The sequence below is a fragment of the Mus caroli genome, chromosome 11 (assembly GCF_900094665.2).
Source record: "Mus caroli chromosome 11, CAROLI_EIJ_v1.1, whole genome shotgun sequence".
Lineage (NCBI taxonomy): Eukaryota > Metazoa > Chordata > Mammalia > Rodentia > Muridae > Mus > Mus caroli.
Window position 1 is genome coordinate 97,934,819 of NC_034580.1, and position 27,424 is coordinate 97,962,242.

Consider the following 27,424-nt stretch of genomic DNA (forward strand, 5'->3'; position numbering starts at 1 on the left):
TCTGGGTCTCATTTTTTTTCCCACAACTGTAAAATGGGACTAAGATTGCTATGTCGTCAGCTTGGTGTATTTAGGAAGGTAACACACAAAACAACCTCCACATCACAACCAGCACTGAAAAAACAAACTACATACGCCGGCGACTCATCAGAGGCGAGACTCTGATCAGCTATGACCTGTCCCAATCCCTGGGCAAAGTGCTTCTGGACAGAGACAACACGACGGCCCACACTTTGAGTCTATACACTTTTGACAGGACTGATTTATTGTGGCTTAGACGGAGCTTTGACAGATGGCAGTCATTTGACTCCCACAATCCAGCACACCAGGGGCCCCAGTCTGAAAATAGAGACAGTTTGGAACCGAGGCAGTAAAGAGACAGCTGCACGCAAAGGACAGATCCATTCACATCAAGGACTCACTTTCAGGAGCATCAGGAGCATGGGGGGTCTTCAGAAAGGGGACAGGCAGCCTGACATCCCTCAAGAGTCCCCGAAGGCACTGCTGCATTATAGACTGGACTAGTGAGCCATGTGGACCAGTACGTATGCCTCTGTCTTGCAGGAAAAAAACATGTACGCAACACCAAGTGAAAAGGCAGGGAACTAATTTCTCTACCACCAGGCAAGCACTAACCACCACCCCCCAAAAAAACAAAACCAAAAAACCAAAAACAACCCAAACATTTCAGTGCTGCAAGCCAGAAGAAGGTCTTCAGTTGCATGGAAGACCCTCTTGGGTGAAACAATTTCCAAAAAAAGCTGGACCAGTGAAGTGTCATATTTATAAAGCTGAAACATCACGGTAAATCACTATACAAATTCACCACCACCACCCCCAAAAGACAGTGGCTACGTAGCTTTGGTACAAAGAATCAAGGCCAACTTGCCTGCGAGACTTTAATGAACAACACGCTATTCTGTGGACTGCCCCTTTCAGCTCCGCTTGTGAAGGGCTGCAGTTGCAAACAGCAGACAGAAATCCAACACTGAGCAAGGCTTTTCACTGATGCTCGGTGGCGATGGTTCGTGGGAAGTCCTGTTCCTCTCTGCACTTGAGATTCCTTGATGGTACATGACGGAGGCTGGACTCGAGGGTCTTCAAGGTCCCTTCAGACCCGATGCTATGGGGTGAAGTTACCTCACCCAGCTGATGGGTACCCAGGAAGTGTCCTTGCTCAGTGTCTCTATGACAGCTCTGAGCTGGCTGCAGGCCCCTTGCAGGTCCTGCCTCACGAGCACAGTGTCTATCAGGTGCCCATAGTGCTGATCTATGAAGGCAGCAGAGGCGGCCATCTCTTGCTGCTGTTCATCCTGCAAAGGAGAGAGACACCATGTGGTCTGGGGGATGCTCCCCTGTCAGAACCCGCCATTATTTAATGGCGGATGCCTGTGTCCCATGGATTACCTTAACGGTGAACACGAGAGTAGAGTGTGGTAGCAGCATACCACACGGAAAGAAACCAATGGCAGTATGCACACTCACTAACTCAAAATGGCCACCAAAGATTTATGAGCCAAGAGCCATGGACTCAGGATGTCTGGTTATAACTGCGTGTCTACGTCAGCATTATATTCCTGGCCTGCCTGAAGTATTTCCAAAGAGATATGAAGCTGGATGTGGTGGTGCGTTCCAGTGATCCCAGCCCTTGGGAGGCTAAGGCAGGAGGAACATGAGTTGCAGCATAGCCTGGGCTATGAAGAATTAAAAAAAAAAAAAAAAGGTGGGGCAGGGAAGATGGAGATGCATTGGTTAGTGGTAAGGCCTTGGGATCGGCTGCTAACATCACAAAGAGGGGCTGAGAAGATGGTTCATTAGGGTAAAGTGTCTGCCTGCTGTGCAAGGATGTGGACCCAAGGTTGGATCCCCAGCAGCCATATTTAAGCTAGGTGGGTGTGCATGTTACAGCTCCAATATGGGGGCAGAGTAGTGTAGGGCAGAAATAGTGAACCCCAGGGGCTGGCTGGCCAGCAGTCTAGCCAAAATGGCAAGCCTGAGCTTTAGTGAGAGACCCCGCCTCAAAAATAAGGTGGAGAATTGATAGAGGAAAACACGTGACATCAATTCCCGGCCTATGCATGCACGCAAGCACACACATACCCATGCATGTACCCACGCATGCACGCTCCTGGTAGAAGACACCCAAAGCTAACCTCTAACTACCACCCTCACATATGTGTACACACAAACAGATATCCTGCATATACAGTCTGCACATACACGCACACACACACAACACTTGGGTTTGACCCAGAAATTCAACAGCCGGGCATATCCTGTCCCACTCACATAGGGAGCCTCTGACAGCCTTCAGTTCCCTTTTAGGAAGGACAGTAACATGAGGTTGTAGTGGGGGCTGAGTCAAGCAAAGTCACCCTTCTTGGATCAGAAGGCATGGTCCCATTCCCTGGAAAAGATGGCCGTGTGACCCTCTTTTCTAAGTCTTGTAGAAGGAAGGGAAAGATGGCCTCACATAGAAGCTCTGGCCCCTGTCCCTCTTCCTGGAAGCACCCAGAGTCAGCTAAGTGCAGCTCCTTCAAAGGAGAAACAATCAACTTTGAACTTACAAGTGAAGATGCTATGTCCTCAGAGTCTGGGGACACCGGCGGCGTCTTCCTTCTCTCCTGAATTGCAGGCTTCACAAATATAACATAGGGCTTAAACTCAGGGGTCCTCAGGTGTCTTAGTGCCTAAAAGATGTTCCAGAAAATGATGTGCATTTTGCAACCTGTTTATCACAACACACATATTCTAAAAGTTCAGTACTACTGGGCTCCTGCCCTCAATGACTTCAGTCCTGGTAGCATCAGTCCCCAGATGACAGACTTCCACTGGGCAAATCTAACTGAATTCTTTCACCCTTGAGTTGGACACTGAACTCCTCTGAGGAGGCGGCTACTTGAGAGAAAGGGATAGTCCAGAGCCCCACCTCAGAGTCTCTCCTAGCTGGGACTCTCGAGTTCAATTAACCTCCTGCTTGTATCTATCTGGGCTTTGCATCTATCTGCCTACAGCAGAGCCAAGGGCACCTGAGCTCAGCATGCATGTGTTTCAGTCATCCTCCATCAATCTGCCTACACTGTGTGTGACTGGTCTGGTCCACAGGCCGCCTTCTGAGAGTCAAAGAAGCGAAGGTTTGCAAAGTAAGTGAAGCAATGACCCACGGGGTGACTGGAAACACGTAGGCTTTCCTCTTTCCCACATGCAAATCACACTGCTGACAGAGTGTCTGTGCAGTGTAAAGTTCTCTACTTGTAAACACTGCTATCGAATTTCTATGCAATATTTGCATACACACACAAAAATCAATAAAATCACCTTTTAAAAAGAAAATCTTTGAAGGGGATGAGTGTGGTGGCGCATGCCTTTAATCTTAGCCCTTGGGAGACAGCCAGATCTCTGAGTTCAAGGCCAATTTGGTCTACAAAGCAAGTTCCAAGGCAGCCAGGGCTACACAAAGAAACCCTGTCTCAAAAATAGATAAACTAACTAACTAACTAACTAACTAACTAACTAACTAACTCTTGGAGGTGCTGGAGAGAGAACTCAGCATTTAAGAGCATTGGTTGCTCTTCCAGAGAACCCAGTTTCAATTTCCCAGCACCCACATGCTGCCTCACACTTGCCTCGAAGTTCAGTTCCAGGGGCTCCAATGCCCTCTTCAGGCCTCCACAGGCGCTGTATACAAGTAGTTCTCAAACACATAGGCAGGCAAAACACACATACATATAAAAACAATAAAACAAGGTTTGTTTTTTTTTTAACTTTGAAATTTGGATTTTGATTGCTTTAAAAGATTTTATTTTTATGTGGATGAATGTTTTGCCTGTGCAAGCCTTGTGTCCTTGGAGGCCCGAGATGGTGTTGGATCCCCTCAAGCTGGAGTTACAGATGGCTTGTGAGCCACCAGGTAGCGCTGGCAAGTGAACCTAGGTTCTCTGTAAACGCAGCAAGTGCTTTAGAAAAAAATCTATTTATTTTACTGTGTGTGTGTGTGTGTATGTGTGTGTGTGCGCGCGCGCGTGCATATGACTATACACACTTGAACTTGCACATAATTATAGGCACCTGAAGAGGCCAAAGCAGGGTGATGGATCCTCTGGAATTGGAATTAAAGGCACTGGGAGCGACTCGGTGTGGAAGCAGGGAACTGAGCTCTGGCCTTCTGCAAAAGCAGTGTGTCTTAGCTGCTAGGCCAGCTCCCCAGCCCCTAGACTGTGACTTTCAACTACCAACCCTCAGGGAGTCCAAATTAGCAAGGTGTTCACTTCTAGGCAAAATGTGCTTTTGGAAATAATGTTTCAAGCCGATTCGGGTCAAAGAAAGCTCACAGTTTATGCCCTAGTATCAAAGCTCTGCTCCTGTAGCAGGGGGAAAAAAATATATATCCTGGTGTTGAGTTCAAAGCATGGGAATTTTTCTGAAAGACAAGGTTAAGAAGGTGACCAGACCCCTGAGGAGCCGGCAGAATGCCAGCCGTGGGGAGCTGGGACTAGCTTTCAAGCTCTGCCCAGGTCAAGCTGCTCCCCGACTCTTCCCTGCAAAGCAATCTCAAGATGCTGGTCTGTAGCCTTTCTTCCCCTCCCGCCACCATCCCCACTCCCCATATACTTGTTCCAGTTGTAGAGGCAGGAGACCGACGAGAACAGAGAGCACCAGCAGCAGCCTTACCTGGGTACACACACTAATAATTTTCTGTCCTGTTACAATTGGCCAAATAGCGCCGCCGCCAGAGACTTTTTAAAAATTACACCAATGTGTGTGCTTGCATGTGGATAGGTGCATATTTGAGTGCAGTGTCTACAGCGTCCAGCAGAGGGCGTCAAATCCCCTGGAACTGGAGTGGCAGGTGGTTGTGAGCCACTTGACATGGGTTCTAGGAACCGAACTCAGGTCCTCTGGAAAGTCAGCAAGCACTCTGAACCACGACGCCACCTCCATAACCTACCCCCACCCGTTTTTAGACATGTACCTACTTTGTAACCTAGACTGACCTCAAACCCACAATCGGCTTGCCTCGGCCTCCCAAGTTCTGGGACTATATATGCCACCATGCTTGGATTACCAGTCTATTGTATGATCTGTCTCATATAGGGGTTACTGTCCTGGATCTCAAAGAGTCCCTTGGTCTCTCTCAAATTAATCCTATGCATGAGATTAGCAGGGCATGTTTGCGGCAATAAAGATTTCATCCAGTTCTCACGGAGAGGGTCAAGCATGCTTAGTAACATCAGTGCTCTGAGCTAGAACATCCTTAGACCAACCTCATGTTCTACAGAATGGGTACCCCACCCCCAGCCCCCAGGTTCCATAGACTCGCATGCCCAGATGACCCAGGAACTCACTTCTGGTTCTACATCCACCAAACACACTTTGTTTTTAGCCATAACAGCCTGAATGGCCTCCAGGCTGGTGCCATAGAGATTCTCTTTATATTCGCCATGCTCCAGGAACCTAAAACACCATCAAAGAGGAACAAGTTCAGTTTCTGGGAAGCCCCATCTTCACAAAGGTCAGAAAAGGGGACATCCCAATATGACCTCTCTCTCACTTCCTCCTCCCCCTATCCTTCCCAGCTCACCCGTGACCCATGGGGTCAAGGATTGGAACAATACTGATACAAATATTGATATAATATTGGACAGTGACAGACACACTCGGTTATCAGAGGGCCTGCTGGCTCATGAAGCAACCAACCCACTTGTTGTGATGTACGTCGGCCTCAAACGCTTGCTTGGAGACAAAATGGTACTCCACTCCCTCTCTCTCGTGGCTCTTCCGGGGCCTGGTGGTGTCTTTTAAAGAAAGAGGGATTGTTGGGTTAGGAAGAGCAGCAAGCCTGTGCCCTTGTCACATCTGTGCACAAATCAGAACTTCAATCTCATCGCGTGTCCCCAGTAAAAGAAGCCCCCTCCACCCCTTTTGAAGACAAGATCTCAAATAGTCCAGTCTGGCCTTAAACTCACTAAGTAGTTGAAGACAACCTTGAACTTCTGCTTCTCCTGCCTCTACCTCTCAAGTGCTGGGGTTATAGATGTGCCCCATCATGTTCTGTCGATGCACTGTGGGGGACTGAAGCCAGGGCTTTGAGCACACTAGGCAAGCCCTCTACAAACTGAGCTCAGCCCTAGACCTCAAAGAATCTGGGGAACCCAAGGCCCAGACATGGTTTGCACCCAAAACCGCAGCCATTCAGAGCCAGGGACAATCTCATGGTCCTGTGTCAAGCACGGGTGTCTTGCTGCTCCACTGGGCTGCCTTCTTGATGCTGGGGCTTTGAAATAATCACGGAAAGGTCTCTAGTGCCCGCTTTTAGCTTGGATTCTTCTCATCTGAGAGCAAAAGGGCACAACTACATTAGACCCTGCTATAAGCTGTACCTGTGTGTGTTTGTGTGTGCGCATGCGCACATGCATGCATGCAAATGCAGAAGCATGTCCATGCTTACATAGTTGCATATGTGGAGGACAGAGGTCAATTTTAACCGTCATTCCCCAGGTGCCTTCCAGGGTCTCTCACTTGGCCTGGAATTCACCGATTCTGCTGGCCTTTGAGTGCCGGGGGTACCAGCCTGTCTCCGCCTCCCCAGCACTAGAGCGAAGGTCATCTGACTTGCTCACTGTTTTAATGTGAGCTCTGAGAACCAGACTCAGGCGCTCCTGCTTTCTGGACGATCGCTCTCCCAGCTGAGCCACCTCCCAGGCTTGGGCTGTCCGTTTTCTGTGCAGTTAATTCTCATATTGAGAAGAGAAACCATACTGAACAGATGGGTTCCGGCAGCACCAGCTCTCAGACATGCATCTAAAATGCAGCATCCTTACTGATATCCACAATGGAACCCTGACACATGTCTGGGCCAATCAGGTTTTCACAGAATGAGAGCAACATGTAGCTTTTCCCGAAAAGCACAGGAACTTGGAAGAATTGCGTCGCTGTGAGGCCGCCCCTAAGATACCCTGTTTCCATGTGGCACAGGGCCAATCCCCCAAAGAGTAGCTAAGAGCCCTTTCCAATATCAGTGGCTTCAGACTTTTATTTCCCTGTTGATTTGGTGTTAAACATCCTCATGAGCCCACAAGAGCCTCCTGATCTGTCCAACCTCTACTGCAGCTTTATCTCCTGGTTCACTGTCCACACTAAGGTACCCAGTCCTTAGCACAGCTACTGTGGGTCACACCTTCGACCCTTGGCACGTGTTGCTCCTGTATAGCAAATGTTTCTTTTCTTCTCCACCTGGAAGACTTCTATTTACACCTCAACATAAAAGTCACTGCCTCTGGGAAGCCCTCCCTGACTTCTCCTTGCTGTGGGTCCCTGAAAACAGGCAGGCTTGAATTCTGAGTATAGGCCTCTCACTCATTGAAAAAAGTGGGGTGAGCAATTCCTGACTTCCTGCTTCATCTACCTGACACCCAAAGGCTGGGACCTCCAGAAGTCCTCAGAGCTGCTTCCAAGTGGCCTCCACAGTCCCTCTACCTCCCACAAGTCTCTTCAGACTAGGCTCTAGAAGATGATTCTGATGGCAATGGGCTAGGCTGTTGGCCCATGAAGATCCAGGAAGAGCAATGTGATATAAGAAAGGCTTTGTAGCTGTTCTTCCCCAGAACTTTCTAGAAAACATCATTCCTGCCCCACAACAGCGTTCCTGCTCTGTGGCCACCAGACATACACACTGTATCACTAAGGGCCAGAGAATAAAGAAAGGCACACAGTGAGAGACAGGACAGGGTTGGAGTGTGGGTGGGGTGAACAGGGTAAGTGGCCATGTTGCCCTCCGCTAAAGAATGACCTGGGGTCACCTGCCCGGGCTCCATCCTCTTCCCACTGTGTGATGCTAGGCTAGTTACTTACCTTCTCTGAGCCTTGGGGTCTTCCTCCTCAGTATGGGATGGTGACAGTACCTCTTCTCTGGGGGACTAGTAGGGGCAGCCAAGTTTCAACATATAAGAGCGTAGTACCTGGCTCTTATTCTCTCCTCCAAACCAGGACTCACACCTACTGGTCCTTGGCATCCCACCGCCTTGGGGATTAGAACCCCAAGGAGTGTGCCGAGCCACCTGGACAACTTAGCATCCCGCTACAGCCATGCCTCCCATGTCAGCAGTACCTGACCATACCTTCCGTCACTAGCTCTGTGGCTGCTGTGGATCTGTGTGCTGCTCCTATCCAGCCTCAGTGTGCTCTGGACTCATCTCCCTCCCCAGCCAGACAGTAGGCAGGCATTGATCTAGCCATCTCAGAGGGTCTCAGAGGGCCAGTAAGAATGATCTCTTCCCATCATCCCCAGGCCCCCACCATACGCATATAGCAGATAACGCCTGGTGGACTCTCACACCCAAAGTACCAAAAAGGTCATGATGAGCATGAAGAATCCAGTCTCTGGGAAACACTCATGGGGGCATGGGCACAGGCATGGACAAGCACACACACACACACACACACACACACACACACCCTCTCAAGCCCTCTTACGTGGAACTGCAACAGCAAACTGCTGGGGGTCCTCAGCCACCACCCTTTGCTTCAGCTCGTGGAGGTGGGCTCCCAGGGACCCTGGAACAGAGGGCAGGTTGACTCAGTCCCTCTCGGAACTCCTGAGGAAACCAGACAACCTAGACAACCTAGAAACTCAGGATGTCACCTACCAATGAGAACCACCAGGCGGCGCCGCTCCCCAGGCTGGTGTTGGTACCTGGCCACTTCCTCGTAGGTCAGCAGCACCTGAGACTCAGCTCCTGTCGGGACCTTTGCTTCCTGCGAGCCACACAGCCTCTCCCTGCAGCCCAGCCGGAAGCTTCTCCGAAGACCAGCTGTAGAGGGGTGGGGTGGGGAGTTGGGAGGTGGCGAAAGGATAAGGTTGCTTTGGTCCTGGGGTCCCCCAATAAAGACCTTCTCCAGTTAGCTGGGAACTTGGCTGCCCAGCCTCCTACCCTGGATGGCCAACTCGGGAAGGATGCTGATGTAAAGAAAGAGCAGCCCCCACATCCAAAGACTGGGGTTCAAGGTCACTGTTTTCCTTGGTCTGTGACTGACCTTGGGTTAAGTCTCTTCATCTCCCTGAGCCTCAATTTGCTTATCTGTAAAATGGGAGCTCAACGTACAAGTGGATTGTTCCAGGCTGGATCCCAGACCAGAGAAAATGCCCCTGAAGGACGTTACTGAGAGAACTGGCGACGTTTTAGTAACTACATATAAGACAATAGACTTGTATGCAAAGGAAATGTCCAGGATTTGATTGCTATCCTGAAGTCGTGCCACAGGATGTCCTTGTCCTTAGGAAGTACAGACTGAGGCGTCGAGGCATAAAGGGACAGGATGTGTACATTAACGCCCATGTGACAGGAGGGAGAAAAGGAAATGAGGAAGCATCGATGTCCCCAAGTCTCTTAGGGCCATCTAGGAGTTCTCTGATTCTGTGAGCTTGAAATCACATCGTAATAAACCCTGTGAAACATGTGCCTGTCTTCTGTGATGTTTAAGGGGGAAACAGAAACCCCACCACTGGGTTTGGGGGGTGGGGGTTCACACTGAATAAACTCCGATTAAGATGGTGAAGATAAAATTAATGTCAACACAGCGCTTTGTGCCTCTCTCCAGCTCTGCAGCTGGGTGGGGCCTGGGCCTGAGTTGGACGCAGCCTTCTGCTGGCTGACTGTTTGCAAGGAGAGGAACCCCCTCCCCTAAAGTTCGGCAGCCCTGATGGATTCCTGGGGCTTAGATCTCAGGTTCTGGAGCCTGAGCCCGTGCATGGGCTAGGAGGGATGCCAGAGAGAGCCTGCTACTCACCCACATAATGTCCTTTAAAGTACCCATCACAGTCACAGGTCTCTGGAAACCAAAGAGAAAGGGGTGGGTGGGTGAGTCACACTGGGTACATCTCAAGCCCAAAGGGCCCCAGACCCCTAGGTAGCCAGGCGAGCCCTCTGGGATGACCATCCGGGGAAGCTCTAGAGAATTCAATCTCTTGACTGTCACGGGATCAGTACTTGTGTTTGTTCCATTCTCCAAGCCTAGGTCCCATCAGCTTTGCCAGCCCTGGGTGGGGATGCTGGACCAGGACGCCCCCTCCTAGTCTTTCTGGGTTCTAGATTGGACATGGGAATAAGATGGAAGGCCTCAACCCTGAGCCCTGCCTTCCTGTTTCCTGACTCTTACCTAGCCCTGGGGTTCCAGCGTCTTCCCTTAAAGCCAGACACACGGGGAGGGGCCCTACGGCTCTGAAGCCCACTCCTACCTCACACATCTGGGCCAGGTGTGAGGAGGAAAACCAGCTCCCTCAGCCCCAGATGCTCCACCGAAAAGGGGCATCATTCATGTGCACGGGGGGACAAACACCAAGCCTACCTTTGTCACAAGGCTGATCATCTGCAGTTTGCATAAAAGACAGATGGGACAGCGTTAGTGCAGGGAACCAGGAAACCCTGCGGCTGAGAGGCGGCTACAGCCTCAGCAGCCTGAGGAGATCTCCATATGTCCCGTTCCCCAGCTCCAACAAGCCTATGATCTGAGCGGTGGTGCATTATTAAGCCCCCAGCCCTGCTCTAATTAGTCTTCCTGTGTGCGGCTCATTAGCAGCCAGAGAGAGCTAGCGCATGGTCAGTAGAAGTGGCCTCCTGGCTGATTTACTTAGCAGCCTCCTCGGTGAACAGCGGGCCTGGAAACACAACCGTTGGCAATGGCCAAAGGAGTGGAGAGAACAGTCCCACACGGTTCCTCCTTTCCTAGTTTAAGACCTTCCTGGGAAATGCAGGTGCCTGAGCAGGCCCCTCCCTCGGGTATGAGCCAGCAGTAACAGAGGGTCGGTGCTGGGAGAGACCCTCGACTAATCTGAGACCTGCTCACAAGACCTCTAAAACCCAACATGGAAGATCACCCTCGAGCCTCCGTGTTCCCACGTGGGGAATGAGGATGCCAGCCTACCCACGTCACAGCGCTATGTCGACCCAAGGCAAGACAGAGGTTATGTCTCAGCATAGAGCACCTTGTGTGTATGAGGCCCTGAGGCTGGTCCTGCTACTACCACCCAGTAATTTTTAAAAATTCAAAGAGAAGGCAGTGCAGCAGGCAAGCCTGTTTTCAAGGCCAGGCACTGTACAGAGAAGAATATCAGATAACCGCTGGCCACCCAGCTAACTCTGTCTCGGCAAAGAACTCCTTAATATGCTTCAAACACTACACGGGACGCCCTAGAAAGCGAGTTGTGTGATTTCAAATTCAAGTCCAATGAGTGTCCCCTCAGTTGAAACCTCCCAAAGATGTCAGAGAGGTACAAAGACCCAACCTTTTGGCTTCTCTGAGCCACACTGGACAGAACTGTCCTGGACCCTAGAGGGCTGTCCAGTCTGTGGCCCAAGGTTTGGGGGGAGGTACATGCATTGGAATGACATTAAGACAAACTATTATCTACAAAGCTCATACTTGAGAACCACACAGTGAGTTACCAAAAACCAAAACAAAACAAATCATAATGGATTAAGGAGTTTTCCAATTTTATGTTGGGGTGCATCATAGCTATCTTAGGATGCATAAGGCCATGCAAAGACACCCCTGATTCCCATTCCACATCGGCCAATTTTAATATTCAAGTTCCTTGGGAAGCTAACCAAAGCGGAGCATCTTCTAAACACAGACACCCAAGGAGGTTTGCAGACCAGGTTGGTGCAGTGCCACCACGCCCTCTACAAATCCCAGTGTTCCTCTCTAGGACAGCTCCCCTCCCATGCCCCCACCCCCATGCCTCTTCTCATCTTCTTCTTCTGGAGGTCTATAGGCTCAGTCCGGGCCTCTGATGCCCCTCCCGCCAACAACTCAACAGTGAGCTTCTTTTCCCTCCCCTCCCCCTCCCCACCTGTCAGTTACTCACAGGGGGGCTTTTTGAAGTTCTGGGGGCTTGGTAAGGTGCCAGTGGTTCTCCGGTAGCTCAGCCGCCTGCAGGGACACAAACAGACATCATCCACTGGGTCAGAGAACTGTCTGAAGGGAGCCTTCTGGAAACTTGGGGAAATCAAAGCCTGAATCCTATGGCTATGTGCATGCGTGTGTGCGTGCACACATACACACACACACACAAAATAATTTTTAAAGACATAACACGAGCACAAACAATTATAAGTACTGGCAGCTTTTGATCAAGTGAACATGCCTAATGAAATATTTCATAACCACTAAGATTATAAATGAGGACTATGTAAATTTGGGAAACGCTAATGTCAAAGTCTCAAGTTAAAAAAGTTTTGTGTGTGTGTGCAACACACACACATACACAGACAGAAAGCACAGGGGTACATACATTGTGCTCTTTGGACACAGGCAAGACTTTGGACAATACTGCCTTCCTAGTCTCCATCTCCTGAATGCTTAACAAGCTCTGTTATTTATAAGGTAGCATTGGTCCTATGACCATGAGTTCCATCCACATCTGCAGACCTGGCCAGCTACAGCTTGAAAATATTTGGGAAAAACAAACAAACAAACAAACAAACAACCTGTGCCTATACCCAGTGTGTACTGACTCTCTTCTCCTTACTCCTACACAACAGAGTGTGCCAATCTGTCACACAGCACTTACACTGAGTGGGTGTCTTAGTCACTTTTTTATCACTGTGGTAAGATGCTATGGCCAAGGCCACTTATAGAAGAAAGTTTAATTTGGGGCTCACAAATCCAGAGGGTTAAAGTCTATGCCCATCATGGTGGCAAGCAGGGTGATGGAGTAGTGCTGGGGGCTCATATCTCAATCCACAAGCACAAGGCAGAGAAAACTAATTTAGAAGGGTGTTGGCTTTTGAAACCACACGGCCCACCCCCTGGTGACACACCTCCTTCAAAAAGCCCACACCTTCTAATCCTTTCCAGACAGTTCCACTAACTGCAGACCGAGTACTCAAATATATGAGCCTATGGGGACCACTGGCAACCAAACTGCCACATTAGAGCATCCTAAATCATCCAGAGAAGAGTCATGGCCACAAGAGGATGTGAGGATGGAGGAGATATATGCAAATGCAATACCATGCTACGCAAAGCCCTTCAGCACCTACTGATTTTGGTATCTAGAAGGTTCTAGAAGCAATCCTAGAGTATACTAAGGGACAACTGTATACATTAACTTAATTCAAACGTGCAGCTGGGGCCTGATGGGAGCCCTGGAAGGAGGCTGAATCAGAAAGATTGCAAATCAAAGCTAGCTTGGACTACAGAATGAGTTCAAGGCCAACCTATGCAACTTAGTGAGACCCTGTCTCAAAAATAAAAAGTGAAACAGAGGGCTGGGAGCTGGGAGCTAGCCTAGTCAGGTTCTAGATTCAGAGTCCCCAACAGTGAAAACTAAGGTAAATGACCACACCTTTATTTGTCAACTGTCCATCTCACTGGCGATAGGGCCAGAAACCACACACAGACACAGGAACAACTGCTGTTGACCTCAGTGGGCTCCCCCAAGACAGAGGTGGCAGAGACCCAGGACTGCCGGCCACCCCTCTGCAGTAGTACCCCAAGCCTACCTCTCCTGGAATTGCTTAGATGGGATGAGGCCAGCTCGAAGGTTGGTGTCGCCCACTCTCTTGGCCTGCCACCAGGTGGGGTCATCTTGGCTCACCACCTCCAGGACCTGCCTCCGCTGGAAGGGCAGGCCAGCCTCCTGGCAGGGGATGGCACGGTCCTCCCGAGGGTCATAGTGGAAGAGGGCACGCATGAATACCTGGACGGCAAGGGCTTCAGTGAGGGGACCCTTCTATACAAGGGCATAGACCACACAATGTCAGTGGCCATTCACAGAGAGAAAACACATGTGGTCCCAAGAGTAGAAGGCATTTGTTTGTTTAGTGGTCTTCCTCCTCGGGGGGGATATTTGAGTCAGGAAATCCAGGGTAATGGGGCAGTGAGCAGCTGGGACATTACTCGGGGGTACAGTGTGCTCATTAACCATGTATGGGACCCTGGTTCCAGCCCCAGCCCCAACACCAAAACCAAACAAACAGGGGCAAAGGCACATCGGTCTCAAGCTGACTACCTGAGTTCGAGCCCCCAGTTTCCTTCGCTGGAGGGCCTATAACTAGCCCTTGGCCCCTATGTGTACACTGTGGCGTGCACACAAGTGCATGTGAGCATGCATACATGCACACACACACACACACACACAATTAATTAAAATGAACGTGAAAAAAAAATGTACAGACAATCCCCACATCTGACTTTCTCTGTGCAACCAAAGCATCTCCCTGTGGAACTGATCCGCCCTGCTTAACTACATACACTAAGTTAACAAATAATCCCGGAGGCAAAAGGCAAAGGCGGGCACAATTTGTAACTGCTATCGTCTTTACTGCATGGTGAACTCAGGGCAGCATCTAAGCAAGTAAGGACTCCAGAGGTCCTCGGAGGAAGGAGCTCAGACGGCAACCAAACCACTGTGGCCACCTTGTCTATCCATCCTGTGTTGGTAACCGACACCTACAGTTTTGACAGCTCCACCTGGTCCACCTTGTTCTTGGCTATGTCTCCTCCCTAGGGAAGGTAGGGCAGGACACGGAGCTGTTTCCCGTTCCCTGGTTCTCTTGCCTCCAGGTGCTACCAATTGGTTTCACGGATTCTAGTTCTAGACCACATAGGCCCATTATTTCGGTGGTAAATAAAAGAGAGATCCAGGGTCAGCCACCTTCACACATAACCTGTGTGAGAGTCTCTTGTGTGCCCCAAACAAAAGATTAAGCTAGACTGCAGTAAGAACTTCCCGGGCCTCTGTGGTAGGGACAGGTACCCTCACCCAGATACAGACACTATAGTGCACTGGGTGGCTTCCCAGATGGAGCAGTGGGTCAAGAGGACTGGGCTAGGGGACAGGGTACCACACTCTCTTCCTGTATCAAGCCTACAGGATCCTGTGGGCCAATATCACTGATGCCCTGGGATTTAATCCAAGGGTGCTAGGAAGAAACAGTCGTGGAGAGGTTGTTCCTTCACTGGCTGCAAAACAAGAGGCCAGTGAGTCCTTCACCAATAAAGCCCTGAGGTCTGCACTGGGCCAGAAGCTGTCCTAGGCCTTCTTTCAAGCATTCAGCACAGGGTGGCAAGGCTGGGGTTGGCCCACTCCCTTCCACCCCAGTGAAAAGTACAAAACTCCTTCTGTTTCCCTTTCTGCCTTATGCCTAAGACTTGAAGTCTTCAGCCTTTGGACTTGAAGTCCAAATTCAGTATGAAATCAAATGGACACCATCCTCGCTATTCTCTGATTCTTTTAAAAAATTAGTTCTTTTATTTCATACCCACAGGTATCTTTGCCTGCATGTATGTCTATGTGAGGGCGTGAGCTGCCATGTAGGTGCTAGGAATTGAACCAGGGTCCTCTGGAAGAGCAGTCAGTGCTGAACCATCTCTCCAGCTCCCCCTCTGTGACTTAATAATCTCCTACCTGGGCTTCCACAACAGCCTCGCTCTGTGCCTCCCTGTCCCCCAGCTTCCACCCACTCCCCTTTCCTCCAGGGGCTACACCAAGAGCTTTCTGAAAACATTCATGGTTGGATCAATCCTTTCCCTGAGGCACAAATAGGAACGCCCCTAACTGCTCCCCAAGGCAGGACAGATGGCTCAGCAGGCAAGGGCTCTTGCTGCCACACCTGATAATCTGAGTTCAATCTCTGAAACCCACATTGTAAAAGGAGCAAACTGACCCTTGCGATTTCCCTCCCGACCTCTACATGCGTAGTGTGATGCATGACCCCAAACAGCCAATAAACAGGCCTTCTCACCACCATGCAGCTGTCTCTGGGGCCTTGGGGTGTCCTCCCATCCCCAGGGGTGTACCACTTTAATGCTGGCTGGCTGACTTCAATGGCTAAGCACCTGCAGCCCTTTGCCTAAGGACCTATTTCCTGTGGCTGCTGAGTCTGCTGGGCTCTAATCTAGCAGCCAGGAACTACAAAAGAACACAGTTCCCCAGGCCTGGTAGGAGTTGAAGCACACATCTCCCCAGCTCTTGGCTGGGAAGAACAACATGCGCGTTCTGATCCCGAAAGCCTGTTCAGGATTAAGCACTAGGCATCCTCGGTGGGTGGTGACTTCTGGGTAGCATGCTCTCTGTAAGACTGCCTGCCCTCCCTCTCCCCTCCCTACCCACGCAGCCTGGGGTCACTTCCCACCAAATAAATCATCTGTCTTCAAACCCTCCCTCCTGCCAGCCAGGGACACCCACACTAGCCAAGGACAGTGCCGAGCACTTCACAGCTGAATACACGTCCCCAGCTACACCCCTCCCACCTGACCCTCGAGCCCTACTGTCTCAGATGTCCCCAAACGTGCTTCCCACCACAGGCCTCCAAACCCCTGTCCAACAGACGCCTTGGCCTGGCCTCTCTGAACCTCCAACCTTACCTTCCCTCCAACCCTCAGCACCCAATCCAAAATGCCTTTGAGATGGCCCTGGCTCTATAGACCCTTTCAGATCACAGGCCACACAGCAGTGAACCACTTGTCTGACAGCCTCCCTTTCCAGTCAGAACCCTATGGCAGAGAGCCCAGCACAGAGGTCACTACAAAGGTCGGCCCAGCAAACAGCCAAGCTAATGGCAGCTACTACACTAGTCCGGAATCCAGGTCACCAGGCACCTTCTCTTCTCCATGCCCAGATTTTCTACTTCAACTACAGTAAGCTTGTATTTTGTTAGCACGTCATGTAGAATCCTGTTTCCAAACAGCAGGGTACAATGAGTCACTTAGGACTATTAAAGTCCTTGGCTGGAGACAGGTGACAAGCCGTTCCGATGACTTTGCCCAAAGGCTGGCAAGGTTCAGAACACCCACCCTGCCCCAGCAGAGAAAGCTCCAGGGAGACCACCTCCCCATACCTTGCTGTCTTTGAAGCGGTCTTCCTCCTGGGTGGCAGGGATGATCTTCAGGGTAATGGATCCCTGGGATTGGGCCTAAAGGGAGAGGGAACAGAGGCCCATGGCTTTCCAGCCCAGGTCTGCGAGTTTCAGTCTTGCTTCCTTTCTTCCAGGCCTAATAATAGATGGGTGTTCAGAATGAAAGGCAGACTGGCAGCTTCCACTCCTCCACCCTGGTGGAATTTGCTAGGAAGAAATTGACTATTGCAGCTGGAGAGATGGCTCAGCCGTTTAGAGCACCGACTGCTCTTCCAAAGGACCTTAGTTCAATTCCCAGCATCCACATAGCAGCTCTGTAAGTACAGTTCCAGGGACCCAACACCTTTGCAGACATACATATAGGCAAAACACCAAAGCACATAAAATAAAAATAAATCATATCTCTGTGGGGGGGAGAGAGGGAGGGAGAGAGAGAGAGAGAGAGAGAGAGAGAGAGAGAGAGAGAGATCATATACATATCAAGTATCAGCCTATGATAGTTAATATTGACAGGGCTGGAGCAAGTAAGAAAATAAATACACTGCCTTTTCCTGGGACAGAGAGGATGATGATTTTAGGCAGAACTCAAGACAGGCATACCTTGAACTCCAGCTCCCCATAGCTCCAGACCTCAGGGGTCCTAAGACCCTCCTTCTTGATGTTTTTTGGGCTCTTTAAATTTTTTAAAAGATGTATTTATTTAATGTATACAAGTACACTGTAGCTGTCTTCAGACACACCAGAAGAGGGCATTTGACCCCATTACAGATGGTTGTGAGCAACCATGTAGTTGCTGGGATTTGAACTCAGGTCCTCTGGAAGAGCAGTCAGTGCTGCTCTTCTTTACTGCTGAGCCACCTTTCTAGCTCCCTTAAATTTTTTTAATGTATTTTTTATGTCTATGAGAGTTTTGCCTGCGTGTCTATCTATACACCATCTCTATGTCTGTTGCCTGTGCAGGTCAGAAGAGGGCACCAGATCCCCTGGGACTGAAGTTAGACAGTTGTCAGCTGTCATGTGGGTGCTGGGAATTGAACCTGGGTCCTCTAGGAGAAGAGCCAACACTCTTAACCACTGAGCCATCTCTCCTGCCCCTCTATTTTAATAACCCACTTCAGCCTACTTATCCTAGTCCTGCCTGATTAGTACTTCCATCTTGGTCCCACTCCTCCAGAGGGCTCCAATCTTGGGCCACTCCCACCTTTCTAGGAAGTTCTCTTCCCTTCAGAGCTCTGCAACTCAGTATCAGAGCCCAGGAGGAAGACCAGGATTACCCTCCTAAGGACAAAGCCGTTCACTCTAAATACGAGGGGTTTGATGTCCACCACCAAGAGCCCAGGGTGCTCACAAAGGGTCAGCTGCACCTGTATCCCCCTCCCCCGCCATGAGGGCGCTGAAGGACAGCCTGACTCATTAGAGCCCATCCTGTTTGCACCACCCCCACAACCATCAGAGGTTAGCAAAATCAGTGGGAGAGACTCCAAGGATGAGCCTGTCATAGGTGCAGAGGCACGTGCCATGATCGACAAGTTGTCTCATCTGCCCCAGAACAGACTATCACATGTTTTTGTTTTTATCCCCCCAATCTTTTCACTGTTATAAAGTACTTTACCCTTCTTCCATGCTAGCGACAACCAGGCACAAGTTGAAAAGCCCTTTCTTCCCCTAAACTGCCTAGATGGAGACTGAAAGTCAGCTGGGCTAGGATAAACCCAAGGCTTGGAAGGGTTCCCAGGCAAAAGAGCTGAGGTAAAGGAAGAGGAAGGGCATGCTAAAGAGGAGATCAGAGAGAGAGAGAGAGAGAGAGGAAGGTAAACTGGAAACCATTTTGCCTGCCCCCATCCTCATATAAACTGGGGAGGGGTCTCATATAAACAGGTCTGCCCTGGCTCTGGGAAGCCCCTGCTCTGGGTCTCTGAAGACCTCCCTCCCTGCAGGTATGCTATACAGACCAGAATTTGGCTGATCTCGTCTGGACGCTTGTGTAGGACGGCGATCCCATTCACCTCTCGGAGCTCATCGCCAACGTGGACCAGACCTAGGCGACATGGAGATGCAGGTCAGCTCAGCACTAGAACGGCCCTGACCCTGGAGTTGTGCCTCTGAGAAGTCATTGCAGGGCAGACACAGGTCTAAAGATGGGAAAGGCTGACATTCAGCATTGGATTCAAACCATTGTCTGGGAGGTCCCCGTGTACAGGGTATACCTGAGAGCCAGGCGCCTACCAGGTGCCTGAAGCAGACACACCCCAAGGAGTAACAGAGCCTGCAAGCACACATAGGGGCCTCTGCATAGAAAGCTGCATTTCTTCTGCCACATCTCTGCTTGGTGTGTGTGTGTGTGTGTGTGTGCATGTGTGTGTATGCAGGTATACAGATATATGGGTACACGTGTGTGTATACTTGTGTGCACACCTCAGGCACCACCCACCTTGTTCTTTGAGATGGGGGCTTTTACTGGGATCTGGGATCACTGATCTAACACTTCCCTAGCACTGGGATTACAAGCCTGTGTGAGCACACTCAGGTTTTTACATGGGTTCTGGGATCAAACTCAGGGCTTCATGCTTGGGCGGCAAGCACTTTACCAACTGAGCTATCTTCCCGCCCTATCTCTTGACTCTCCTGATCTGGAGACACACTCCAAGAATGCCCTTCTTAAGTCTTAGTAAAGAACCTTAAAGGCATCAGTACGTGTGTGTGTGTGTATGTACATGTATGAATGCATCTATCTACCCATGTATGTATGTATGTATGTATGTATGTATCTATCTATCTATCTACCTACCTACCTATCTAAAGCATCTATCTATCTATCTATCTATCTATCTATCTATCTATCTACCTATCTATCATCTATCTATCTATCTATCTATCTATCTATCTATCTATCATCTATCNCTATCTATCTATCTACCTATCTATCATCTATCTATCTATCTATCTATCTATCTATCTATCTATCATCTATCTATCTATCTAAAGCATCTGTCTATCTATCTATCTATCTATCTATCTATCTATCTATCTATCTATCTATCTACCTATCTATCTACCTACCTATCTAAAGCATCTATCTATCTATCTATCTATCTATCTATCTATCTATCTATCTATCTATCTATCTATCTACCTACCTACCTATCTAAAGCATCTAGCTAGCTAGCTATCAACTCAGGTGGCCTAGCTGATCTCAAACCCACTCTGTAGCAGAGGATGACCTGAACTTCTAATCCTCCGACCTCCACCTACTGTGTGCTGGGATTGAGGTGTGCACCATCATGCGTGGCTTTATGCAGTGCTGCAGATGGAACTCAACAAGCCTCCTACCATCTTAGCTGTGCACCCGAGCTGCTTTATCTCCTTTAACAGGCCTTTGCAATGTTGCCCAGGCTGGTCTTAATCCCTTGTATGCCAGAAATCATCCTTCCCGAGCAATTGCTTCTCCCAGGCAGCTGAGACTCGAGGCGGAAGCGCCACCACAGGCAGCACTACTTAGCCTCTGCTTTAATGACAAGTGTCCTGACATAATTTGGCCTTTCTTTGTTGCTCTGAGCAGGCACTGGGCCAGCAGCAGCAGCACCATTAGCAGTGCAGAACTCTGAATCAGTCTATCAGACGTTACCGACACGCTCATTAGTGTTTGGGAAGTAAGGTCTTGGTCCCCAGACCTTGAGGGGAAATCCCCCTCCACTGAGAGGCCTGCCCACCAGACCTCCCACGCACTGATGATGACCAACTTGTTCTCCACCCAGACTCCTGTCCACAGCAGTTTCCCAAGGTGATGAGGTGACTGCAGGTGACAAGGATTATCCCAGCCCAGCCTGGATCTCCAACTAAGCCCCTCTCTGAGCTTAAGGGTTACAATCTTCTGCCAAGTGTCTGAGCTCTTTTCCGATCACCCACGAGAACTCCAAGCCTATTAGGCTTCAATTAGATTCCAATTGACCTTGGGACCTTGAGAATCCCATCTACAAATCCCCAAAGCAAAGCAAATCCCATAAAGGTTACCCTAGAGGTGGGGACAGAGAGCCATGTCTCAGCCAGGCTGCCACCCATCATTCCACGGGCTCCACTCACCGCTCCGGTCTGCCGCACCCCCTCGCATGATCCTGGCCACCACAACAGCCCCCGAATGCTCATCCCGTCGGATGGTGGCACCCTGAATGAGAGACAAGAGCAGGCAGGCTCTAGCAAGGCAGCCTCTATTCAACTTAAAGTCTTCTTCATTCCTCCCTCTGATACAGCGGAAGGTGAATCCATGGAGACCTTCCCAAGGATAAGAACACCATAAGACTGGGGATGGCAGGGGCGGTGGTGGGGGATAAGCAAAGCTCTACACTTTAGAGTTTACAAAATACGATGCAATCATCCATTCTGCACAAGGGATCAGGCCTCTTGCGTTGGGTGGGGTGGCACACATGCCTGCAACCCAAGCATTTAGGAAGTAGAGAATGGAGAATTAAGAGTTCAAGGTCACCCTCCGCTACATAATGAGTTTGAAGCTAGCCTGAGCTATTTGAGACTCCATCTCAAAAAGAATAATAATTAAATACAGCTAGTGAGGTGGCTCAACGGATATATGCATCTCCCACCAAGTCTGAGTTCAAATCCCCAGGACCCACACTGCTGAAGAGAATCAATTCCCACAAGTTGTCCTCTGGTCGCCATGCTTGTGCTGTGGCAACACACACGCAAACAAAATAAATGCAATTAAAATTTTTATATAAATAAATGATACATGAAGAACTGGGTATCGGAGAAGCTAAGCATCTTCAAAGGTCTCCTCATGGAAACGGAGGTTGCGGGGGGAGCTTTTGATGATGCTAAACCCTGTGTTTCCTGTCTCATCGCAGCCCTCGTCACTTGCAGAGACATTTAATAATGAGGACAGTATGTACTAGCAAATTCTCAACCTGCCTCGAGCCAGTCCCAGTGTTCCTGGGCCTTCTGTTACTGCCAACAGGAACCAATTATGCCCCCTCCAGAGCATCAGGACCAGGATTTGGCCCATGAAACACAAAGAGATGGTTTCACAGATTTAAATAAAAAAAGCACTAATGAGCTCCCAATTTCCTGTACCAGGTACGTTCCAGTCCCACATCAGCACAGCGATGAGGGGGAGGAGAGCCAAGTAGAGACACCCCAAGACTGATACCCAACTCAGCCACTGACTAGAAATCCTGTGGCCTCAGCTAGAGTCCCCTTGTGCTCTCTGAGCCTGGCTCCTCTAGGATGAGGGAGATCATTTAACTTGAAAGGTTGTTGCACGGTTGTTATAAGGGAAATGCATGTCCCATGGAAACAGTGAGTGTCCAATGAACGTTTGTCATTTGTTACTGATGATTCGTGCAAACATTTCGCGTTTGTCATTACAGAGGTCATGTTGTTGTCAACACAGAAAATACATTCTGCTAACTACAGAGGCTGCCCACTGCCCACCCGAGGCCACTTGCCCCCTGGCCTCCAAAGTCCCTACATCATTGTATATCACATACTCCTTTCTGGACCAACGTAACCCGTAACACCGTGAGTGCACGGGGCAGGGGTGGGGGTGGGGGTGGGGGGATCTCAGGCTGTACGCCAACTCCATGGCACAGGTGAGGAAGCAGAGGCAACAGAGACATCTTCATCTGTTGGGAGACATGGCTCACCCACCACAGGGCAGCTGGGGGAAACAGGAGCCAGAGAATGCCAGCTCTGAGGTTCTCTGAGGCAAGTACTGAATTCTCTGGACAGCCTCCACTTCTTTCCATCTGATAAACTCCCTCTCTGCCCAGTCCATTGCCGTTGAAAGCAAGGTGAAACCAGCCCTCATCTGTTAGCCTCTAGGAGAGCGGCTGTGCCTGCACTGCCTCAGTACGCAGAACTAGAGCGGCAAACTTTGTCTGTAAAGGACGGAGTAGACATTATAAGCTTCCTGGTGGGGCAATCACTCAGCTCTTCATGACAAAGGAATAAGCACAACCTTGCTTTTAAAAACAACAGGTGCCCGGCGTGGTGGTGCAGGCCTTTAATCCCAGCACTCAGGAGGCAGAGGCAGAGGCAGAGGCAGGCGGATTTCTGAGTTCGAGGCCAGCCTGGTCTACAGAGTGAGTTCCAGGACAGCCAGGGCTATAAAGAGAAACCCTGTCTCGGAAAAAAAAACAACAACAACAATAACAACAACAGGGGACTGGAGAGATGGCTCAGCAGTTAAGAGCACTGACTGCTCTACTGAAGGTCTTGAGTTCAAATCCCAGCAACCACACGGTGGCTCACAACCATCCGTAGTAAGATCTGATGCCCTCTTCTGGGGTGTCTGAAGATAGCTACTGTACAGATAGTATAGTGTACTTACGTATAATAAAAAACAACAACAACAATAATAACAACAACAGGGGGCTGGAGAGATGGCTCAGTGGTTAAGAGCACTGACTGCTCTTGCAGATGGTCCTGAGTTCAATTCCGAGCAACCACATGATGGCTCACAACCATCTGTAATGAGATCCTATTCCTCTTTTGGTGTGTTTGAAGACAGCCACAGTGTACTCATATAATTAAAATATATATATATATATATATATATATGTATACATATATATATACATGTATATATACACACACATATACATATATATACATACACACACATATATATGTATACATATATATATATATACATACACACACACATACAACAACAACAACAAAATTTAGCTGTAGGCTACATTTAGCCCTTGGACAGAGTCTGTTAACTTTGATCAAGGTCACCCTAAACGGCCACACAGGTTGTTTGCTGCAGTTATGGCTTAGCCATAACTGAGAGACACTGTTTCCACTCAGGAAAAGGGTGTTCTGGCAAAGTGGCTGTCGTTCACTGGGAACTCGGGGGAGGGAGCCTTCCGGGTCTTCTGGGTTGGGGGGTGAGGTGCCGAAGAATGTGGGTAGAGAGAAAAAGGCACATACCAGGGGCTCCTTATTCTTCACCAAGCGAACAATCTTCACCGATTCCTCTTCAAAATCCTCATCGATGTTATCAGGCAGAGGGGGCAGAACAGGATCGAAGTTCTTCTGGGCAACCGTGTCATGGACCATGAGCACAGCCTGTCAGGAAAGCCGGAGGAAAGGGCTAGCTCTATGCCCGCCAAAGTTAGAGGTCCTCGGCTGGGCAGGGGGAGAGAGGGGCTCCTAGCTCCTGCCTGAGAAACGCCACCTCCCCACCCAGGGGCATCCCTCAGGATCCTTCACACAGAAGCATCCGCCTCAGGACTCCGGCTCCAGCTCTCTCTCCACCCCCGTCCCAGGAGACACAGCTGCGTGGGTGGGCAAGGACTGTGGCGTGACTACCCTGAGGTGGGGGGTGGACAGCAGCTGCAGCAGCTCCCGCTCATCACTGTGCACAGAGGCAGCCTGCAGCTCCTCCATCACCTGTAAGAGAAGGAGACAGGCGGCTAAGGTGCCCCTTGCGGGTGCCTACTGGAATCCCTGGGAGGAAAGCCCTCTTCCCTGGGCCTCGGACACAAGGATCCTCTCAGGAATGGCCATAGCACCCAGAAACATGTTACACTGGCCACTCCAAGACTGGCGGAGGCTCTGGGGAAATCAAACCAGGGACCAGAATGCACTCACAGATGTGCAGAGGGTATACCTACTGTACACGAGGCTTTATATGGGTCTTCTCAACAAGCCGATGCTGTGAACACTTTAATTTTGCTATTTAAGGATGAGGCCCAGAGAGATTATAAATCTTACCCAGGATCACAAAGCTCACAGAGGAACAGCAAGAATTTAAACCCAGCCTTGTCTGGCTGTACAGTCTGTGCCTCTGACTCTAGGCTATTCCACGGATGAAAAAATTGGGGCTGAGAGGTTGAGTGGACTTCTTTAAGGTCACACAGCTAGAGGCAAAATTGGCAGTGTCGAACTTGGGTGATGTAACCCTCTCCAAATGTCACACTGTAGAGGAAGGAGCAAGGTACAGGGGCTGCCACAGACTATACCACCCACCACAGGGCCATCCTCTGGCCCGAGGCTCTCAGGGAAAGAACCCAGCTAACCAGTCAGATATCAGGTGATCTATATAGGAGTCCATCTAAATCAGCAACCAGGACAGCTAAACCAAAACCCGCAAGGACTCAGTCTGTGAGGAGTCAAGAAACCAGAGCCCGTCAGCAGGGACATGCCATGAGTCCCTTGAATTCGGGACTTCGTGCCAGCCTCTCAAAGCCCAGACACAAGGCACTATCTGACCTACAAATGTCACCATTTCTTGGAACAGGTGGGGAGCTGCTGATCGGATCCAAGGCTCTCATTTTACAGCTGAGGGAACAGGGTTTCTCCAGAACACACAGTCAGCAGGAATCACTATGTCTCCTGGCCCAGGCTAAGGCTAACAAGGTCCTCCTTGATGCCAAATGGTTCAGGAAAGACTAGAATGAAAGAGGACTGAACTACAGCTCAGCCATGCAACACCTACCTAGCATGTACAAGGCTTCAGGTTTGAATCCAGCCAACAAACACACACACACACACACACACACACTAAAGGGAGAAGAAGGGGGAAGCAACCTCTCTCTTCATCCTCAGCCTCCCAACCTCTGATGTCCCCAGCCCGGCAGTGGTTACAAGGTGAGTTAGAGCCTTTTCTGGGCTTCGGGTTGTGCGCCACCTTAGGTCAAAACATTAAAATCTGGGACTTACATCCTCAGCAAGGGCCATGGCGCTGTGGAGGACTGGGGTTGGACTCTGCCTCTCATAATAGCGGAGTTTCTCGTGAATCTGCAAAGACATTTGATTTCTGCTTTTACCCTAAATACCATACACAGCACCCGGGGTTGTGGTGACACCTAGGGCCACAGGCTGGGTCCTCTCCATAGCAGCATATTTGGAAAGCCCTGACTAATGAGTTAGAAACCTTCCAGGGGCAGGGGAGTGGCTGAGATGGCACAGAAAGAGCCTCCCTTAGGGATGGGGGTTGGGGGGATGCTGAGCCAGCGGGGGTTCACCTTCATTAAATAACTGAGGCTCTTCTCACTGAAGACATCCCTCAGGAAGCCCATCTCCTCCCTGTGGTTGGAGTCAGGCCTGAGCTGAGAGGTAAGCAGTGCCAGGGTCTCATGCAAACCTGAGGAAGAAGCCAGAGAAACAAGGTCTAGTAACAGTGGGACTTCCTGTCCTTGAAAAGTCTCGCAGACAGCATTCCCATCCTGCCTTGACACCATTCACCCTGCAGGCTCAGGTCTGCCGGGTGGGCCGGCAACGGATGGGTCAGAGGCAACCGCTACAGCACTGGTCCTGCTTATGGTTTGGTTTTCTCCAATCCCGGGAGACCCCGCAGCTACAGCCCAGGTTAAGGACACTCACCCGAGTCTTCAGACAGTACTGGCATGCCTGTGCTCAGCAGGTCCCCAGCTGTCCCTACAGTTTGTGTGGGTGGGAGAGGAATCTCTCAGTAATGAACACACATCAACAGGATCTGCTTATGACCTCTGTGAGGACAGAAGAAATAAGATGGGGGGGGGAGAAACAGTCACTTTTTGGGGAGGAGGTTGGGCAGGGAGCAAGACTTTTTGGGCGCCCCCAATACACTAAAGATGCTGCTCTTTTCTGACTATGCAGAAAACCTTAAAGGATGAACACCAATGCACCCATTTTACTGATGACGAAACAGAGGCTTGGCATCCCTAAATAACTTTTGAACCAGAATAGGTACTCAGATCACTTCTTCCAGACTGACCTTGGCCTAAAGTCCCCCTGCTTGTGCGGTATGCTCTCGACCACAAGCTCTGTCCTCTCTACTGCTGGTACCTTCCAAGAGTGCTTGCTCAAGTCTCAATATCCCTTCAACAAGTACCTGGTTAAGGCCTGCAAGAGCTCCCACGCAGACCCCACCTCCAGCCCCCAACCTAAAGAGAGCCTCCAGTCTGAAGACCGAGAAGAAGTGAGAGCGGAGTTTCTGTTCTACCGGAAGCAGGTACCCTATATCAAGAACTCCCCTCCCCAGGTGCTCTGTAGCACGTGGACCTCAAAAAAGTCCTCCTTCAGAGAGGGACAAGGACTCATGATTCATTCATTCGACAGACATGGAGCCAGCCCGCTGCGTGGAGCACCAGTCACACCGAAGGCAGAAGAATGGTACCCGGCCCCCGCCCCCACGCTGGGCTCACCCCTCGGCGGCTTCCAGCTGCGGCCCCCGACTGCCCCCGACTTCCCCACACAAACATACACTACCGGCTCCAGCCGGTTTCCCAGAGGAGCTGGGGGGGGGGGCAAACCCCCGAGGTGGGGGGAGCTGGGATGCAGAGCGGCGGGAAGGAGCGGGGCGCACGGGATGCGCGCGGACGCCGAGCAGTGAAGGGGACCGCGGGCTGGGAACAGAGCCCCGCCGGGGAGGGTGGGCCGCAAGGCAGTGGTGCACCCGAGGGGCGGGTCCCCGCTCAGCCCCCCCTCCCCGCCGCGCACCAGGTCCCTTGTGTGCCACGCGCTGCTTCTTACCTCGTCGCGCCAGGATCTGGGATCGGTGACCCGGAGCCGCGCGGGAGCCACCAGCCTCCGCCGCTGCTGGCTCCGCCTCCGCCGGCCCC

The 27,424-nt window shown here is 50.4% G+C and overlaps 1 protein-coding gene across 2 annotated transcripts; it reads right to left on the reverse strand.

The window, feature by feature from the left end:
• Window positions 1-232: 232 nt before the first annotated feature.
• On the reverse strand, window positions 233-27,424 carry Mpp3 (membrane palmitoylated protein 3). Of its 2 annotated transcripts, none has more exons than XM_021176921.1 (19): window positions 27,336-27,424; window positions 26,205-26,329; window positions 25,847-25,965; window positions 25,542-25,619; window positions 24,189-24,269; window positions 23,808-23,945; window positions 20,940-21,021; window positions 18,812-18,897; window positions 16,842-16,916; window positions 13,503-13,699; window positions 11,864-11,928; window positions 10,345-10,365; window positions 9,787-9,828; window positions 8,646-8,810; window positions 8,473-8,553; window positions 5,702-5,795; window positions 5,346-5,454; window positions 2,568-2,690; window positions 233-1,313 (listed from the first exon to the last, which is right to left on the reverse strand). In XM_021176921.1, the coding sequence occupies exons 2-19, from the start codon at window positions 26,227-26,229 to the stop codon at window positions 1,137-1,139; spliced, it is 1,758 nt and encodes a 585-aa protein (XP_021032580.1). In that variant the 5' UTR covers window positions 26,230-26,329; window positions 27,336-27,424; the 3' UTR covers window positions 233-1,136. The 2 variants fall into 2 exon arrangements, with proteins under 2 accessions (XP_021032580.1, XP_029339987.1); XM_029484127.1 differs by lacking the exon at window positions 27,336-27,424 and adding an exon at window positions 26,695-26,954 and having other exon boundaries at window positions 234-1,313.